We start from the raw sequence: 20,831 nt of genomic DNA, 5'->3' as shown, positions 1-20,831 counted from the left end.
CATGGTTGATCTTTAAGAAATATGCATACAATATCAAATCGAACATAAATATGCTTTTGACAATGTTTGGATCATATAATCAAAACGTATAACGAGTAAAAAGAGTGGTCTATGGCCATACTTAATATAGCAAAACATTACATAATCTTGCATCCAACAGTAACTTATAAGTACTTAGGGTAGTCGCTTTATAAAAATAATAATCAATAGTTTGAGTAGGCACAGAAAGTACTTTGCGCATGTATGATGAAACGAGGACATGAAAAGTCGATTTCAGATACAGAAGATATGCATGATATTTTCAAATCGAAATAAATGTATTTTTCTTTTTCAAAGGGTGCAGATGTCATAGTAAAAATAAAGAGAAGTAGTTATACAACTAAAATTTGTTATTCTATAAATATCAACAACCATTGAGAGTAGAAGATTAGAGAGCAATAATGGTATAAAATTAAGACAGTAATTAATGAAGTAATTTTAACAAAGGCATAAAATACTCGAAATCCTGGGCATAAAGCTAGCTGTGAACATTAGAATATCCTACATAAAAATTTTTAACACATGCTCATTTTTCTGAAAATTAATACGTTTATCCAAATAGGAGGAAAGCTCGTATCAATACGGTGCCTCTACTTTTTGATTTCCGTGGTAGGAAAAACAAACGATACAAAAGGTGTTCCTGATAATATTTTAACATTTTCATGGTTAAAAGCCTTATACCACACATTGTAGTGAGGAACACGATATAAAATGTGTCTCGAGGAGAAAATCAAGTCATTTTCGTAAAGTGAAACCGCGTGAATATCACGTGTTCATTTATATACCAAAATGTTTACTCCAAAACATTCTCTGCATAGGTTTTTGATAAGAATAACATGATTATGAAACCTATTCTTTTTAAACCTTTAATTTAAACTCTTCACAATTTTACACAGTTAGTTTCATTACATATATATGGACATCAAATACATTACATGAAACAGGTACAAATTTATTTATCAATAATAATAATAATAATAATAATAATAATAATAATAATAATAATAATAATAATTATTATTATTATTATTATTATTATTATTATTATTATAAAAATGATAACAATAATGAAAATAATGTAATTTCATAACCCCAAATCTCACATTATGTAATTAAAAAGTAGGTTTGATAGCCTAAGAACGACCTATTTATAGGTAAAGAAGAAAAGTATAGTTACGCAGTAATTGCAAATTAATTCAATAACATCACGACTTCATTTTCATACAATTTTATTATGCAAAGCATGTGTTTTCGTTCATGGTGCCCTACTTTGACAGTTAAGTATCTTTATCAATGTGTGAATAAATTAGATATATTAGGATGCGTATAAAACAATGTAATGTGCGCTCACCTGCCAGACAGTTATCATATACTGTTACTGACACAACGCTCGCCAGGTTATCTGTAAACAGGTACTGCATTTTTCATTTTATTTTTTTATTTTATCTAACAGAAACAAATGTCTTTATGGTTTATTTATAGTTTTTTTTTGTATTTTAAAAATCATAATGTTATACATAGTAAAAACAGTCATTAAAAATCTAATTCATTAAAAACAAAGTTCAACATTTTTGTGTTATACGCATCGTGTGGGTGATAAATAGAGCATTTAGGTAAGTCACATCTTATCAACTTATAATATTTCATACAGATTTTAATTTGCTAAATCAAATAGAAACATGTTTCTGTAATTTACTGGCTAGTTGTGATAATTTGAAGCTTTGCTGTATATTCAACAAAACGTGCATTTGCAATATATTAACTTGAATTTTGATTCATCTTTAACTAATGAAACCGTTAACTTTTTAAATTTGACATCATTTTTATAAAGTGATAAGTGTTATTTTCATAATAAACTCAACAAATTTTACATGCTCTAACCAATTGTTATAGATTTTAATTTGAATATGAACAAATATTTACACAAAAGTTTGAACAAATAATATTCAATATCATATGCCATCTATGGTATTTTTCATCTATATAGTTATGCATACAAGATGTTGTCTATAAGGTGTCAGTGCAAAGTTTGATTTGCAGTTTATAGGCTATAAACTCGATAGTTACTTTTGTGAACTTTCTGATTTCGTCTTGTAACTTTTTTAGTGTCCTAAATTACGTAAATGTTAATTTATTAAAATGAAATCCCTACAGATGATGGCCTTGAAGATGATTATTATCTTCACCAAATTTAATGCGAATTATTTATCAGATTCAATGTTCATTAAATATATGACAGATTTTATCAAAGTTATTGAGTGTACTTCATTTATATTCAAAAGACATAATTGTGATGTTTTAATGAATGTTCCATTATGTTTATATAATGCGTTGATTCAATGTTTGTTCTCTTCTGTTATTTTCTCAATTCCATTATAGTATTGATACTACTTAGGATTGTACGGATTGTACCATTTTCTGCATATCCGCTAAGTTTGACTTTTTTTATCAACTCCTTCTGTAACTTGGTTATTGAAGGGCCCTTTTAACTACTGATATAGATTGGTTAAAGGATGTCTGAACCTGTAATATCTTGCCAAGGTCCTTGAATATGGATATTTATCATATTGTGTTATCACAAGTGGCCTGTATTCTCTTCGCAAATTACGAAAATAATTCGTTAAAAATGTGGGGTCATGTGTTAGTAGGGCCAATATGTAACGTACATGCATTTCATTATCACGGAACGCTGTAGCTATCGTCTTACATTGTTGCATTTAAATTGCAGTTTGAAAGTTCAATCATAACTGCTCAAGATAAGTTTCGGCCCAATTACTTTTTGTACAATCCTATATTTTAATTTGGCAAGTATTGATAATAAATCCAACTGTTCTAGAATGTTAATTTAATTTCTTGAATAATAATGGCTGTAATAAATATGCTACCAGGCAGAAGTGTCTAGCTAGGCGGGTCTTTTAAATCTTTTTTTTAGATATCACTGGATAGTTTTATTTGTGGTTTTACAGAAAATCAACAATGGCAAACGACTATCTGATATCAAAATGGAGAAATTGGTTTGGCTTTTTTGACCACAACAAAGATGGAAAAGTTTGCTATGCCGATATGGAAACTGCAAGGTATGATTTATTAATGTATCATTTCATGCAAAGCAATGAATTTCAACATATTTGATGTTTAACAACAACATGTCATCTTGCTCGGAAAGACAATGCGACATGTATATGACATTGTTGTTGTTATTTAAAATGGGAGAGTGTTTGAAGTGGTTTCACGGAAAGTGAAACGGTTATCAACTTGACAAAATCAAAAACAGATATTCATTTTTCTTGATATTACATTATAACATGTTGAAATAAAGAATTTTGCTTAAACCAGTGCTAGGGGCATTATCATGATTATAGGCTACCTTGCAATGTCTAGTACCGTCAGACTCAATCAATTTCATTTTTGTCGTTTTATGGCGTTCTTTAGGTATTCTGTTTTTTCCTTATTTCATAAAATATAGGTTTGTTGGTTGTGTGGATCATGTTCAAGGATTGGTGTTTGGTTTTATTGTTATATCCTTCCACTTTAGCGATATTTTTCTATTTCAATGATAAATGTCTGTCCGGGTAGAAATTTCATATGATGCAAGCAGACGTATACCGGTATATGTCTAAAAGTTCAATAAAAATTTCCAAAGAATTTTAATTTTTACAAATGCAAATATGGAAACTTTAAGTGTGAGTTGAGAATTATGTAAGACATAGCTCTCAGATAATCTCAGTACAATGCAACGACACTTGTTATCTCGAATCCGTGCTTGTTCCTTTATTATATTTAATTGTAGAAAATTTATCCCAGTCAAGTCCTTTTAAGTCCATTTGCTAAGACAAATTCAGTGTTATCACTCATTAAAGCACAGACAATTTTTATCACTCATTAAAGGCCCGACAATTTTTTATGAATATAATTTATAAATATTTATGTTAATTATATTTCATTACGAAAAGTAAAAGAGAATTCAAATTTTCCTTCTTGTTTTATTTGGTTTTATGGCATAACGACACAAATGTAGAAATTTACAGTGCTATAGGAAAAGTCTCTTATTAAACGGGATAACCATTTATTTAATAAGCAAAAGATAATGTTTGTTAATGATTTTAATATGTTTTAAATGATTTGTAATGTTTCTTTAAAAGGCTACATACTTGAATAAAACATATCAATCGTGTTATAATTCTTTAAACTTTTCACTTGCCTCTGAACCATCAATGACAAAACTCACATTCCGTCCCTTGTTTCATTTCAATAAACTTATTCTAACAAGACATAGATGAAATATCTATTTACATATACTTTGTTAGATACATGATAATTATATTTTACACTTACCTTTAAAAATATGTTGGACAATCCAAATTTTAATGATTGTAATCTTTACACGACAGGAGCAAGTTTACAAGTCTTCATCATTTAGAAGGGGAACAGAAGCAAAAATCTAACGACGCCTTTACTAAATGGTGGGTTGAATACGTTATGTGGGGGAAGAAAGAAATCACGGTAGATGAGTTTTTAGAAAAGCAAAATGCTGCTTTTAAAGCCAACAAAGAGGCATTTGTGGCAAGGATGCATAAATGCGAGGAGATTATTTGTCACTTTGTCGGTGTTTCTGGCGATGGAAATATCTCCGAAGAAGACATATTGATCATCTTGAAAGCAGGTGGCCATGGTGATGAAGAACAGGATAAAAAGTTTTTCCATGAATTCAACAAAAAGGGTAACACGTTTCCAGTCAAGAAAATGGTGGAGTTGTGGACGCATCACCTAACATCCGAAGATAGTTCATTGCCTGATCCATGCCAAAAGGCAATGGGCGATATCAACCAGTAAACTAAATGAATAACTGCTATTGTTCTATTACTCAACATGTATTGATATTTCAGACAATTTTGAAGTAATGACATTTCATTTCAAAGTAATTATTTTGCCAAATTTTCGTTGTAATTTAATCATATGCACTGTGTAATATTATAATGGAAATAAAACATAAGCAGTTTATTAATGCATCCTAATAAGCAAATGACTCGAACTTTCATTATTTTTATGCTTATACCGTGTAAAACTATAATTCATGGAATAAAATGTATAATATTCAAAACATGTATAACTTACCTTAGTTTTACATCACAATACAGAAGGAAGCGTAGAATATACCTTTACCTTCCAAATGTTGTTAAATAGTGTAGTTTTCACATTTTAATGGCCGATTCAAGAGAGAGTTGTTGCTCTGACTGAAATGTAGATTTTTTTTCAATTTTGATAGTTTGTAATGGTTTTGATAAAAAGACAAACAGATATTCACCTGAGTGCTAACAACAATATGCAAGTACAGGTAATCATTTTATTTGATGATAAAGGGAGACTCGGGAAAAACATTTTATTTTTTCTTTCTGAATTTTTAATCTATAAATTAATACGAAATGAATACGAAAAGCATTATGATGAAAAAACTGGGTCAGGTTAGAACATGGTCAAGTTAGAACATTTATAGTTTATTAACGCTAAATATCTCTGTGAACAATGGGGAAAAAATGTTCCAGCTGGTTAAAGAACTACATCTGTTTCAAACTTATACTTTCTTCCACATTTGTTCTTATTACTCCCGAGATTTGTTCTTGTAATGCAATTTGCTTAAACATAATTTAGTGATTCTGTACGCTTTTTATTTAAGAAACTGACATCAAATTTAATTTAAATGAAATTACATTTCAAAACTGAATTATATATAATTCTAAATGAGCCGCGTCAACACAAAACCAACATAATAGGTTTGCGACCAGCATGGATCCAGACCAGCCTGCGCATCCGCGCAGTCTGATCAGGATCCATGCTGTTCGCTTACCAACTCTATTATAAGTAGAGAAACTGATAGCGAACAGCATGGATCCTGATCAGACTGCGCGGATGCGCAGGCTGGTCTGGATCCATGCTGGTCGCAAACCCATTATGTTGGTTTTGTCGTGACGCGGCTCATATCATCTATATTGACAAATAATTGGAAATTATAAAACTCTCATTGTCGAAAAATTATCGAAATGTAGCAATCTTTTCATTTGCGGTCGCATGAATTAGAGGTGAAATTGTTCTCATATTTCCAAAAAGAAAAAAATGGATTCTGATTTAACTGGTCACTGATGTTAAAGTACAAAACGTCTGCATATGATCTAAACCTAAAACCCGAATATCCCGTATAAGCTAATCGCCTTCTTCTGATTGTATTTGATACATAGACATAAGCAAGGTCATATGTTTCCTTTCCGGCTTTATTGGAAGAGAAACATATGAAGTACCTGCTTTGTTTTACGATACAAGCGGTTACTCATTTGAGTTTAACCGCCGATGTGATAGAAACAATGGATAACTGGTATCAGTATTGTGATCCTATATTTATTTGACACCATATGCTAACCTCCACACGACAAAAAGATGAGACTATTTGATAACTTTATCTGAGAGGCAGCAGGTTTTAAGCCTCCAGGCACCTGATTATTTTCATGAAAATGTATTTGAAAGTAAAATACTGTGAATAAACAAAGAAAGTAATGTATACATTGCAAACGGCACTTACAATCCACGTTAATTACCAAAAAAGAGGTAAAAATATACATAAATACCTCTTCCTGTGTTAGTGACGCAGTAGAATTATAGGGATTGATACTGCAAATTCAACCATCAATCGCACATATCATGTCAATAATTAATAAAATATTGAATCTTTTTACTTTTCTTAAGATCTCAATACATTTTTCTTAAGATTGAATTTCTTGAAATGTTTTGGCTCATCTGGAGGCGTGTAGCTTTAAAGATGCATTTGTTTAAAACAAGAAAACATTAGTTTTCCAAGTCCTTGACCTCTTTTATTTGCAATATTATACTGAAAGTTTAATGTTCATAGCATAAAGCTGTTTTTAGCAATAATAGTAATGAAGGACACACAACAACAAGTGGATAAATAATGAGAATCAATTATCGTCAGCTCGCTCAAATAAGCGGAAATGTGCAGTTGCAATTTGCAGGTTGAAATTATCATAAAGTAGATGACTAGTGAAAATAATAAGCTTAAATGACATAATGAAATGCCAGGTTTTATAACATTTGTTGGGAAACGTTAATATATGTTATATAATGGTTATAGCCTTGAACCCCTCTTCTAAATTATTGTGTTTATTACAAAATCTAGGTTACCTTGCGTCAGTTTATAAGACATGAATTTCATCCGATACATGGTCGGATTTGAATACATCTTTCGATAATAAACAAGTAAGAAATGTATTCATTATTTTCTGTTTTATCTTTTTTAATCTTAATCTGTAAATAGTAATGAAACTGCGCGATGATTGTGAGATAATTATGTATTTTAGTTTTTGTATGTTTCTTCATATCTTCAATCAATCATAGTCGCAAAGATGTTTGTTTTAATTTGTTTTATTGAGCAGTCAATTAGCAACATTATTGATAATCCTAATTTTATAAAACATGTTATGTTTAACTGATTATCTTTATAGTCTTACGTATTCAAAAGATGGTAAATTATAAAAAAGCAATTACATGAATACGCTATTTCGCTCTCGTTGATTGCATTAAGTTGCATTCCCTGCAAGCCATATGAGCTCGTTAGACAACTTTACACGTTCAGCTCGAGCAATACAGACCTTCACAATAACGTGCAATTCTTAGCCACCTTTGAGTGCAAAGCGTTGCAACTCTTTTCATTCACATGATTCTGGAAAAACATGGTGAGTGAATGATCTTAAAATTTCGTACAAAAGTTATTGGTTCAGACCTCGGTACACAATGCTTGAAAAAAATGTTTCCAGTCCTGTCATGTCAAAATACCCTTAAGTGGAGACCCTTTGATTTATTAAAACTTAAATAAACTCCGCGTGTCGACAACGTTTTATTTACTCAACACATGATAATTTCTTGTTAATTAGGGCGTTTAAGAAGGAAAACATCTGACGTATTTGAACAGTGGGTTTATTTCAAGCGCTATGGCGAATGACTACCTTATCTCCAAGTGGAAGCACTGGTTTACTTTATTTGATGGTAATAATGATGGCAAAGTTTGCTTTGCAGACATGGAGAAAGCAAGGTAACGACATATATTATTTCACTCACTATTAATTATACATAATAAGGATAGGATAATAATGATTATCCATAAATTATTATTACTTAAACGAAAAACAAAGATAACTTGCTTTGTTTGTTAAATACGTTAATTGTCTGTGTGTCAATACATCTTCGTAAACGATATTCTATACATCTCCGTACATTTTAAGTTTGAATAAAAATTATGTGTCTTTCTACATTGTTTTCATCTATTTAACTCTTCAAAGATTCCTTCAAGCCAAATTTAAATGATGGCGGTAACAAATGTGTTTGTCTTTCAGAGAGAAATTTACAAGACAGCATCAGTTGAAAGATGACGAAAAGAAGGAAATAAGTGACAAATTCACGAAATGGTGGTGCGAATACGTGAATTGGGGAAAAGAAGAATTAACGGTGGACGAATTTGCAGAATACCAAAATGCTGCATTCAAAGCGGACAAAGAGAAGTTTGTTGAGCGAATTAAAAAATGTCAAGCTGAGATTGGTGACTTCCTCGATGTCGCGCACGATGGTTTTCTTTCAGAAAAGGAAATTGTAGCAATGTTGAAGGCAGAGGGACACGGCGACGAAGAGAAGGATAAAAGGTTTTATGCGCATTTTTCGCCAGTTGATGGAAAGGTTCCTTTAGACAGGATGTTGGGCTACTGGATCCATTATCTAACAAGCGAAGATAGCACTCTTCCGGACCCGGTTCAACGAGCAATCGAAGAGGGGTTGTAAAATATATAACGTTACAAATTGAAATTTGAAAGTCGTGTGTATTAATCCCTGAACAGTTTATATTATCGCATTAACATTAGTCATACAGGTACAGTTATGACCTATTGAAGGTGCTACTGCGCTTGTTTAATAAAATCACCAAGTCTGTTCGTCTTCAATAACTTTGAACGCCAAAAGATGAGGAACAACACGTTCTAATTTAAACAAATGTTATCTTTAAGTCTGCAATATGTAATCAAAAAGCTTATCTCATGTTACAGAACGAGATCATCTCCACCTAAAGTAAACAACATTGATTAAATGTTCGACTTTTATTAGCATTATTGTGCTTACATATACATTGCTTATTGCAGGTCATGAAAATTAAATCAAATATAAAAGATTCATATATTTATTTGTTTGAAATAATATATTTAATGTACTTATGTGTAGTGTAGTTATATTACTGGTTATTTACACGAGAAAAGTGCAAAAGATTTTATTGCCAAACTTGCTTAATTTGTTGTGTAATGTGCTCCTTCTGCTTTATATTTGAAACAGTCCAATCGAGTTCTAAGGATTTTCAATATCACAATAAAACACTTCACCTACTAATAATATACAATAATATAGGGCCTGGTCAGACTGCACAAATATGTACTGAAGCCTGGCTATATCTTGGTGAAAAAGCGTAACGTAGCGTATAGCCGGTTTTCATGACGACCCAAAATGGACACATACCATATAAAGTTGTCGTCATTTGTAAAAGCAACATTGCGTAATATGAAGATGAAAGTTTGATCATCTCGTGAGAATACAGTTTTAAAGCAAACTCGATGAAATAAAATAAAAACAAATATCCTGTACGTTATCCACGTGAAAGCCCTGTTAATTACTACTACTTGAAACTGGCTGTAAACTTTTTTTTGTCAAAATACTTAACGTCATCAAGTAGTATCAGTCTTATTATTTTTTGTCGCATTAGATATAAAACTGTTAATAACAAATTCTGGTGGAACTGGTCGCTTTCATAGACGCATTTGAAAAGTTATATTCTTTTTTTAGAAGTACATCTCCATATCATTTAACCCAAAGTTCCGCATAAATCATATTATCGCCTTCGTCAATTTTATTAGACTGTAAGTCAATCACACACTATCAAAGTCATCTAGTTACTTTCCGGTTATATTGAAAGAGTGCCCCTTTTTGTATTTTGTACGCAATTTTATCGTGTATTCGCCGATTTGATAGAAACAATGGACAGCAGTATTGTAATCCTATATTTACTTGACACAATGTGAAATTCAACTGACCTTTAAACCACAACATGATATGGTCAATTAATAATTATATATGCAAAGAGACATGTCTGCAGATTGAGTTAATTTATGACTTGTTTAAAAAAAGACATTAATTCTAATTTCATGACCTCTTTTATTTGATATATAATATTGCAAGTTATAATTTACATGGTGTAGCATAGTTATCTTAAGCGACACACAACAAAAGTACAAACAATGAGAATGAATTAACGTCTGCTCAATTACATACAAACAAACGGAAATATGCAAATGCATGCAGATAGCATCAATTTGCATGTTCAAATTACAATAGACTAGACGACTAATAAGAACATAATATGACTAAATGATACGATAAAATGTTAGACTTTAAGCCTTGAACCCCTCGTTCAAATGGTTGAGCTTATATTTACGAAATGTATTTTGCATCAGTTTAGAAGATGTCGTCTGATGTATTGTCAGATAAGAATAAATTTTCGGATAGTTAACAAGTAAGAAATGTATTTATAACTTTTTTATTTAGTAAGTTAATTGTAATGAAACTTCACGATCTTTATGATAAAAATGTGTAGTTTTAGAATTTTTATATTTGGGTTTTACACTCATTTATAAATTACAACTTTCTAGTGATAAATCAATTAACATCATTATGTAACATCATCATTTTATAGAATCTGTTATATTTTTATCATATTTCTCAGGCTTCTTTTCCCTAGAGATGTTTTGCATTGAAAAGGAAACAATAGTTTACATATTTTTTCTTTAAAATTGATAGCTCATAGAATTTGTCTAATTTTCAGCTTGTCAGATTTTTAAGTTAGCAACATGAGTATGTATGTGGTATGAATTCATGAACATGTTAGCTTAGTTTACTGATTGAATAATGCATTACATATTCCGAAAACAGCATACATTTCTCTAAACGCGACATGAATTCCTTATATACTGACCCCGTTTTATTAATTTAACACGTGATCTTTTATTTACTCTTTGTTTAAGGTGGAATATATCAGACGTATTTGAACCGTGGGCTTGTTTCAAGTATCATGGCGAATGACTTCCTTATCTCAAAGTGGAAGCGATGGTTCAGTTTATTTGATGGCAATAATGATGGCAAAGTTTGCTATGCAGACATGGAGAAAGCCAGGTAACGACATATATTATTTCATTCACTATAGAAAGCCAGGTTAATACATCTTTTATTTCATTACAAGTTTATTTATTTTCAATATTTATCTTTTATTCTTTATAGAACAACAAATTTTAGTTATTTTATTCGCTTAATTGCACCGTCTGTCTGCTAGAACCAGTCCTTGGAGAGGCAAATGTTTTATCGTGACGATTAGCTTGAAGACAGTATGTCTGAAATAGTCACTCGGGACAAGTTAACAGCAACCTTCCACAAAACATTAATATTTTAGTGGTATCAAGGAACACTCGCCATATATGCTTTCCATACGCCACTGAAAAAGATGTATTATATGTATTATTAAACTGACACTTAGCCCAATTGTTTATTGACAAATGCAATAAATGACAGATATGTAATACATTTAAGAATATCAAATGATTGGATATAATTTCTGTGTCTGTTTAAATTGCCTTTAACTCTTAAACAATTAGAGTGTATTTCTTCAAGTCTACTTAGATAAGGGAGATAACAAATGTAATTGTCTTTCAGAGATAAATTTACAAAGCAACATGAGTTGAAAGATGACGAAAAGAAGGAAATAAGTGAGAAATTCACGAAATGGTGGTGCGAATATGTGAACTGGGGAAAAGAAGAATTGACGGTGGACGAGTTTGCAGAATACCAAAATGCTGCATTTAAAGCCGACAAAGAAAAGTTTGTTGAGCGAATTAAAAAGTGTCAAGCTGAGATTGGTGACTTTGTAGACGTCGCGCACGATGGTTTTGTTTCTGAAAAGGAAGCTTTGGCAATCCTCAAGGCGGAGGGGCACGAGGACGAAGAGAAGGATAAGAGGTTTTATGCGCATTTTTCACCAGTTGATCGAAAAATTCCTTTAGACAGACTGAAGGGCTACTGGATCCATTACCTGACAAGTGAAGATAGCTCACTTCCAGACCCGGTTCAACGAGCAATGGAAGAGGGCTTGTAAATAAATACATGTAACAATACCAAATTGCTTTTTGAAGTTTTGTGTGTATACTTTTCTTATAAATTGACTCGCATTAACATACGATAAGAGGTGTGTCTTCTTAAAATGCTACCGTACTTGTGAAATAAAAGCATCAAATCTGTTGGTCTTTCTAAAATCACAGATCTGTTTAAGGTAATTTCATACGTCAAAAAATGAAGTTAAAGCAAATTCATTTTCAACACAAAATGATGTAAGCAGATGCCCTTGAGCCTACATAATTTGATTCAATCTCATGTGACAGAACGATATTTTCTACGCCTGAAGTCAGTAACTCTGCATTTTTTTACATTTAATATCAATAATGTGCTGATATAGACATTGCTTATTGCATGTCGTAAAATGAAATAAACATAAAAAGATCATTTTAAAATGAATCGTTTTCAATACTTATTGATAAATGTAGAATGAGCATATCATTGGCTAAAAAACTAAATGTAAACTTTTATCTTATTAGGGTTGTGAAGTTTCATTACTAATTACTGAACTGAAAAAAAGAAATTATGAAATACATCACTTACTTGTTTACTATCCAAAAATCTATTCATATGTGACAATGCACCAGTGCATATCTGAACTGGCGCAAACAACATTTAATAAAATTTAATATAAGCTGAACACGTTAAATGTGGGGTTTAAGGCAACTTACATTCTATAGTATCTTTTAGTCTTATAAATTTCTCATAAGTTGTCCGAATAATTGTAATTTAAACATGAAAGTGGTGTTATTTGCAAGCATTTCCATATTTCCGTGTGTTCGTATTTAATCGAGCAAACTTTAATTCATTCGTTTGCTGTATGTTCTAACTGTTCTTGCTTAAAAGCTATGTTCCACTATGCAAATTATTTCTTGCAGAATAATATATCAAGTAAACGAGGTCAAGAAATACGACACGATGTGTTTTCTTTTTAAATAAGTATATCAAATAAGTCAATCTGAAAACATGTCTTTTTGCATATATAATTATTAATTGACCTTATCCTGTTGGCGTACTGAGATCAGCTGAATTATATAAATATAGGACCACAATACTGATGTAAGTTATCAATTGATTCTATCAGATCGACGGTTAAACGCAATAATAAAATTATATGGAGACGTTATTCCAAAATAAAATATGATAAACAAGATCAACAAGGAAAGGCGGCGTTCAATGAACACAACCCCCGCACGACCCAGTAACTTATTACTTTACAAAATACGTATAAACGTTTATGGCAGTGACCAGTTCCATCAAAATATATTAGTCATAGTTTCATATGTAATGCAAATAAAATATTGATACTTCTTGATCCTTTCTAGTGTTTGACAAAAGTACAACCCGTTTCAACTAGTTATAAATAGCAAGGCTTTGACGTAGATTATAGCAATGCTATTTACTATTTAGTAGTAAAGTAAACATAACATTGCAAACTATAAAATATTCATAAAATTTTTAAATTATGTAGTTACGTAAACAGCCTGATGCCAACCTCAATAATTTATAATGAAACATAAACTCTTTGAAACATATTGATTTAAAAGCATAAATAAGACTTAATATTTCTAATAAGGGGTTTTAAAAATCCTAATTAGGAAAAATGAAAGCTCAATCATGATTTTACAAACAGAAGAAAAAAACTATTAGGACTTAGGATAATTAAAATGCTAAAAGGTCTTTAAAACTTGCAATGAAAATAAATATAAGCTAGGTAACGACTTTATGAATTCTTGGTAAGGACTTCGTGAGCTTAAAATAAAAATTTACAACTTCTAATAAGGAGTTCTACTTATGAGTTTTAAACTTAATTAGGTCTTAAAAACCTCTCTTGTAGGAGGAAAGGTCTTGAAAACTTAAACCCCAATTAGGAGTTTGTTACTCCTATTTCGAAAATTGAAAACACTAATTAGGAGAAATGAAATCCTGATTAGTTGTTTGTTTACAAGTCTAATAAGTTACAAAGTTTGAATGATGATTTTTTTCTCCTTACTTTGCTTTTCAAACTCCTAATTAGAACGTTCCAAGTCCTTATTTAGATTCTATTTCTCCAATTTATGGTGTTTTTTTATATATTATAGTTAGGAGCTGGATTGTTTTAACAAGGCTTCCATGTCTCGTTTATTTACGCATTTGTACTCACAATCAATAGTGAAAAATGGGCTTAAATTTAGCTTCTTGTTTCATTCCTCGAGAAAAAAATATTGTACAAAGTTTCAATCACCTACACACTTTACGATTTTTGCTGTGATAGTGAAATGAAATGGTAACAATCGGGCCAGTTTTTGAATTTTGTGACATACCACGATAATGCGTATCTATTATTCTATAACACAAGGAATATCTTTTAATTATTACAAATATGCCTTAATTAAATGCTCTCATAATAAGCTGGACGTTAACATACTGATTTGCAAATAAATGATTTATTATCTTTTTTTCCAAATCAATTTCATTTCATATTTCAATTTATAAACCGGAATCAATTGCGTTTAAGACAATGTCTGATTTAGCCTCATCAGGCTCAGTTACAAAGAGAACAAAAGACTCTATGACATCGTCAAGTGCAACACGCTCATTAATAGGATGATACATGTAGAAAAACTTCTCATCCGTTTGGATATTGTTGTGCGTTTCAGCAACAAAGTTTAGAATGAATTCATCTTTTGACAGAAATTTGTCTCCATTTAAGTCTATCGCTTCGCACCAATCCGTTGGAAACACTCGCATCATCCCAATTAAAGCAGTTGTGTTAGATTCATATCTTTGTTTCAGCATGGATAGAAAGTCTTCTTTGGAGACTTCTTTCTTGTTTGTGAAAACAAAGGTCTTCCATAGTTTATCCATTTTGTTCTTCATCGTTTTCAATTGCTGATCGCTTAGATTACCATGAGCTATATAGTATGCCCTGAAAAATAGTCCCGACATGACCCAGCTTAAAAGTTAATGCATCAAGCAGGGCACAGAAACAAACTTAATGTAAAAATATGAATTGTTTTGTTATCCAACTTGAAAGCTTACTAATGGCCAGCGTGAGGCACATGGATTATTGTAAATAACTTGTCAGAGAAAATATTGTGTTAAGATACGTTCTCATTAATCTTATCTTAATATTTACATTAATTTACTGTAAAGGGTATTTGCTAAAAAAATTCAGATTAATTAATATGATAATCATATCGTAAAAAATAAATTTGTATTTATGCATTATTTCATATGCTATATAAATCTATGAATGAGACCGAGTCTTGGTCCCTGTAATAATTTCTCATCCAGTCTTGACATAAAGCTTTATGCACTGCACAATTTCATTTTGATTTTCTTATAACGTTTTAAGTGATACATTTTCTCACTTACTCAAATGTTGTAGGGTCATCCATTGAAAGATTTCCATCATGATTGAAATCCAATAAAGTAAACCATTTTCCCCACTTCATGATAAGATAATCGTTGGTCTGAAGAAAATGAAGAATGTACTAGATAGCCCATAATTTAAAATGTATTTAAATAGATAATTAGTAACAAGGTGAATCAATATTCATATTAAGAATATAATTGCCTTTTATAGTGATTGTTTGGTGTTTAAACACACACAACACTAACAAAATCATATTGCCACTTTCAGACTTTCTTATTGAGGAAGGCTTGAACGTCTAAATCTATAGTACGAGCAGGAACCTGAAGTAAAACCGCTGGCGTTTAGTAAAAAAGCTTTGTAGTTTCCTCACCTGACAGTATTGGAATAATTGTTCGAATTTAAATTATTTTCATACACCTTTTTGATTTAAGTACATACCCATTTAAACGGAAAGTTTAACCAATCTGTTTGATCAAAGATAAAAATTCATATTAAAGACTTGAGTCACTTTTTAAAGTACTTCGATCACAAAATGCCTTTACAGTGCCTTAGTTCTAACATATTCTGTGTCAGTTAACGAAAACAATATCATTCTGTTGGTGTATCAGTTTCAAAACTTATACAATTTTATATACCAGTGTATAAAACATTTATCTAATCTAACGGGATCAATATAAGTTAATAAAGGTAAAAAAACCGTTTAATGTTACCCTGCTTGGTTCTTGTTCGACAGCACCAACACAAACTAGGAAAGGAAATATTAAAGTTAAGCATTAACTTATAAAGTACACTATTCTACTTTTCTAATTTAAAACCCGTCATATTCAATTGTAGTGACATTTCCCCTTATACTGTTGATATCAAACCTAAGGCGGGCGGAGTGCACCTAAAGTATTAGGGAAAAATCAAAACTACAGTACTGTTTATTTAAATAATTATCGGCGTGGTTGGGGCGTGGACGGAAGCTTGCTATAATAGCCACTACCACCCCTGAACATGGTCAATCAAACCGAGCATGCAACAGTTTAAATTTTGCTGAGTTTGGCTTTCTTTAGGGGTTCTCTATTATTTCAAAACATAATTTCAATATATTTCTTACAGACTTTATCGACAACTTTTAATCGTTTAGCTATTATTTCCCGATTCGTTGACATTACCATCTAGCAATTAAGTGATTTTTCTGAAATATACAGTGCATGTATTTCGTTGAATCTGGAAATGTTAAACATCAATAAAACAATCTTTTTTTTTCTTATAACCCAAGCAATAATAATAATATAGACCTTATATCCATTTCACAAAAAATCAAATACATGATTATGCTGAAATTGAAATTTAACACTGCGAGTATGTCTAATCACTAAAGACTTTTTGGCTGGTATTGGTTTATTCTTTTAGGTTTTTAAGGGCTAACACTTGAAACATTTGAAACGAAAAGGAAGGAGCACAAGAGAGGGAAAATCACTGAACATAGAATGTTTGCTGATTTCTGTTACAAAAAGGTTGTTGTTTTTGCTGATTTCTGTTACAAAAAAAAAAATTGTATGCTGATTTCTGTTACAAAAAAGTTTTTTGTTGTTGCTTATTTCTGTTACAAAAAAATATGAAATTACGGTAAAGCAGGTATAATGATTACATAAAACGAGTTAGTTACGGGAGTATAACTCTGGCTGGGCAACATGCCGGGATGTTTCTGCAAAAAAATATAACTCGGTCTTACGACCTCGACATTTTTGTTAGAAGAAACATCCCTCGATGTCACCCTAGTCAGTGTTATATCTTCGTAAATTACTCGTGTCATATTTTATAACTGCTTTATCGTAATTTCATATCTGTTTGTTAAAGAAATCAGAAAATACTTACATATAACTATTTCTAAACAGAAGGTAAATGGAAAATCCATGCTGCAGTGAAAAGGATTATAACTAATACAGACATGATACATAATAAAGATCCTGTAACACATATTTTCATGGTTTTATTTCATAAATATGATGCTCTAATTAGGATTTGTCAATATTGTAAGTTCCAATAAGCATTATTTATAAAGATATTACCGATTTTAATAATATTTCACGTAAATAAAGGGAGATAATTAGAAATTTATTTTCTATAAATTCTAAGTCAAATTTTCCAATAAAAAATGAATGCATATAATTTATTGATTAAATATAATGTGCTTAAATATTTGCAGTACACATTTTACATATTGTTCGATGTTTGAAAATTGTTTTACTTGCATAACTATATACATATATAATTTTTTGCAAGTGTGGTATACAATATCAATCACAAAACATACAGGATCTTTAAGCAAAAAATGTTTTAGATAAAAAATTCAAACTCCTTGCTGGATGACATAGAAACCATAAGGTAATTAAATGATAACTAGCATTTATTTTATGCTTTTGAATAAATTACTGATATATCCGTGAAAATTATATTTTATAGTTCATAGGGAAATTATCAATATTTTCAAATATAAATTCACGCTTTTCAATAAACAGACTACTACCTCACAATTTGGCTTACAATTCCGATATAATCAGTCCTGTTTACAGCAAAGCAAGGCTAGAATTTATAAATAAATTAAATTTCAAACGTAATGAAAAAGATAAAATATACTTTAATTCAAGCAAATGACCGATCACCAAGTGTTTTTTTTTATTTCATTGATATGCAAACAGAATAGAGGAAAACTGAACCGATCTTGATGATATTCTGGCATATTTAAGTATCCCACAAGCAATAACTGTAATACAATGACCGCTATCAGCCAAAAAGATAAGTGAATAACCAAGCGTTTGTAAGACAACCTTTCAAACATTCCATGTTATCATAATTCCTAATAGCTTCTTGAATGTATACACATCCGTCAACAATTACTTATTGACTGTATAATTCCTCAAATAAGATTCCTTTTGTTTAAATAAAGGTAAAATTATCAAATCCAAATGAAATCCCTCCACATTTTATTTTTTCCTAGCGTGAAACACACAACTTTTAACAATGACGGTCGCTTACATTTCTTAGAATAACCTAATTTGTCTGAAATATAGGTCTCGTGAGTTTCGAAACAGTATTCTCAATCGTGGCTGCGTCACTCATGAGAATACTGTTTCTGAAGCTCACTCGATGAAATAAAGTTCCACCTTACACAAAAAACAAAACAAACAAATATCTTTTTATATACTTACAATTACAATAACTTACCATTGTAAATCAAAACATGCAACAAAATAACTGCCCAATTCATCATATCCTGCATGAATCGTTGCTGCGTCTTAATACATGTAAAACAATATTGTTGCCCATTATATATACTGATCGATCAAGTATTACAACAAATTCTCGCTATTTAGTTTAAACTGTTAAAGGTCCATAACGTATGTCAAATATAGTATAGGAATATCATATTATCTTTTCATGAAATAATGATAATAATATTGATTTTAATTGAGGTCATTCAATGGTATATTTTTTCTGTCATGTTTATATTATTTTTTTAAAGAATCTTTGTTAAGCTTTATAGATTGCAGGTTTCACTATTTTATTGTCGAACGTATGTTGTCTATAATACTTTGAAAGGAGATGCAATATGGGTTTAAATACATTAAAATCTGAAACGTGCTTTAATACAAAACTAACATGGCTGTTTTTTTTACGAAAATAGCTCATGGGTTAATGTTTACTTTGACACCTCTTTACTTTATTATTGTTCGGAGTGGTATGACCAGTAATGTGTCAATGTGACGTTAAATCCAATCAAACTCATCTTCTGTATTTAGATTGAATATCAACCGCCTTTGGTCTTTGATTGATCAAATATATTGTGTATTTTAATGTCCCTTTGTCACAATGTCTTTCTTGTATAAATTTAGCAGATGTATAAATACATAATGCAAATAAAACAACGGATTTTGGTACATTATATTTTATATGCAGAAGGCTATGCAGCAATGCCAACTGTTTCATGTTAAAAAATAATTTCATTAAGGAATGACTGAGACATTGAACTATTTCTTGGTCATTGATGCGCCATCTTTACTGTTTAATTTCAAAGAAGCAACAAAGTATAGTACATTGTTGTTTATTAATTTCTTTTGCATCATGTAGTTAGAATGAAGCTTTTTTGGTGGCGCTGGGGGCTGCTTCGCAAGAGGTTGCGCATCTGGTATTTGATTGATATTTCGTATGGGAGAGTGCGACTACGTGACATCTTTGCAACACTTTTATTCTTGCAAATTAATTTTCAATACACTCTCAATTTGCTACAATGACCACTTATTAATTTATTTTCAGTTTTATTAAAGCTCAAAATGTTGTAACGTTTACGATATGTACATATCAATGATCTTATTCCAAATGAGTTTAATATATTGTTAACAATAATCATCCTGTTTATTTGTCAGGTATTTGATAGTTTTAGGTATAATATCATTTTAGTTAAATGCTTTACCACAGAAAAGCCTTATAGATAAATAAAATGAATGCTTAGTTTGATTGATAGGCTTAGTATAAATATGGGTAAACAATTTGGAAATAGTGAGATCCCTTGTCGGAAACAATGACAACAGCAATATTCTATGAAAATTGCATACTTGATTTCAGTATGTTCATAAAGGATAATGAAACAGTTCAACATCTCTCATGCCCTTTGTATTTTAAAAAAAAATATTGAAATCAAATCCCCTTTTAAACCAGACTTGCTTCTTAGTCGTAGAAGAGTCGTAGAAGAGTTGAATATTGAAATTAAATACTACGATTATAAAATTTAGTAAAAGGTTTCAATAATTATCGATAACGTAAAACCTTAACACAAGTAATATTTTAGAATTAACTAATTTAACGTAGTTAAAATATGCATGATTTTTGCACTTATTAATACAATCTATTTATAACAATTTGCATATGATCGAAATATATCAGGCGCCATAAAAGTGTACAGAATTCTTAACCTCGAAATCGAAATATCAAGAGACCAAAATTCATCAAAGACATACATGTATATAGATGTACATTGGACGAATGTAGACTTAATGAAACAAAAACAGCTTGAGCAATGTCAATGATAATATCACTAAAGTTATATTAAGACTTAACATCATATAAAAATATTAATAGTTAATTAATGCAGATCATGAAGCTAAACAGAATTGTAAAACCATATTTATTAATATGA

General features: G+C 30.6%; 3 protein-coding genes across 5 annotated transcripts; 2 read left to right on the top strand and 1 right to left on the bottom strand.

The window, feature by feature from the left end:
- The first annotated feature begins 1,327 nt into the window (after positions 1–1,327).
- LOC132753124 (sarcoplasmic calcium-binding protein-like) lies at positions 1,328–5,129 on the top strand. Its single transcript, XM_060743546.1, has 3 exons — positions 1,328–1,451; positions 3,006–3,116; positions 4,431–5,129. Exons 1-3 carry the CDS (start codon positions 1,360–1,362, stop codon positions 4,870–4,872), a joined length of 645 nt encoding a protein of 214 aa, XP_060599529.1. The 5' UTR covers positions 1,328–1,359; the 3' UTR covers positions 4,873–5,129.
- Positions 5,130–7,180: 2,051 nt separating this feature from the next.
- Positions 7,181–12,418, top strand: LOC132753113 (sarcoplasmic calcium-binding protein-like). Of its 3 annotated transcripts, none has more exons than XM_060743537.1 (3): positions 7,181–7,302; positions 7,977–8,134; positions 11,836–12,418. In XM_060743537.1, exons 2-3 carry the CDS (start codon positions 8,034–8,036, stop codon positions 12,272–12,274), a joined length of 540 nt encoding a protein of 179 aa, XP_060599520.1. In that variant the 5' UTR covers positions 7,181–7,302; positions 7,977–8,033; the 3' UTR covers positions 12,275–12,418. The 3 variants fall into 3 exon arrangements, with proteins under 3 accessions (XP_060599520.1, XP_060599519.1, XP_060599518.1); XM_060743536.1 differs by lacking the exon at positions 7,977–8,134 and adding an exon at positions 11,154–11,301 and having other exon boundaries at positions 7,268–7,302; XM_060743535.1 differs by lacking the exons at positions 7,181–7,302; positions 7,977–8,134 and adding exons at positions 10,493–10,645; positions 11,154–11,301.
- Positions 12,372–19,019, bottom strand: LOC132753112 (sarcoplasmic calcium-binding protein-like). Its single transcript, XM_060743534.1, has 4 exons — positions 18,863–19,019; positions 16,360–16,394; positions 15,649–15,746; positions 12,372–15,199 (listed from the first exon to the last, which is right to left on the bottom strand). Exons 1-4 carry the CDS (start codon positions 18,915–18,917, stop codon positions 14,761–14,763), a joined length of 627 nt encoding a protein of 208 aa, XP_060599517.1. The 5' UTR covers positions 18,918–19,019; the 3' UTR covers positions 12,372–14,760.
- Between the last annotated feature and the right edge of the window lie 1,812 nt (positions 19,020–20,831).

Source organism: Ruditapes philippinarum, unplaced genomic scaffold, assembly GCF_026571515.1.
Source record: "Ruditapes philippinarum isolate M1 unplaced genomic scaffold, ASM2657151v2 ctg299_1_1_1_1, whole genome shotgun sequence".
NCBI classification, from domain to species: Eukaryota; Metazoa; Mollusca; class Bivalvia; order Venerida; family Veneridae; genus Ruditapes; species Ruditapes philippinarum.
The sequence above is the reverse complement of the archived record's forward strand: the minus strand, read 5'-3'. Positions and strand labels throughout refer to the sequence as shown.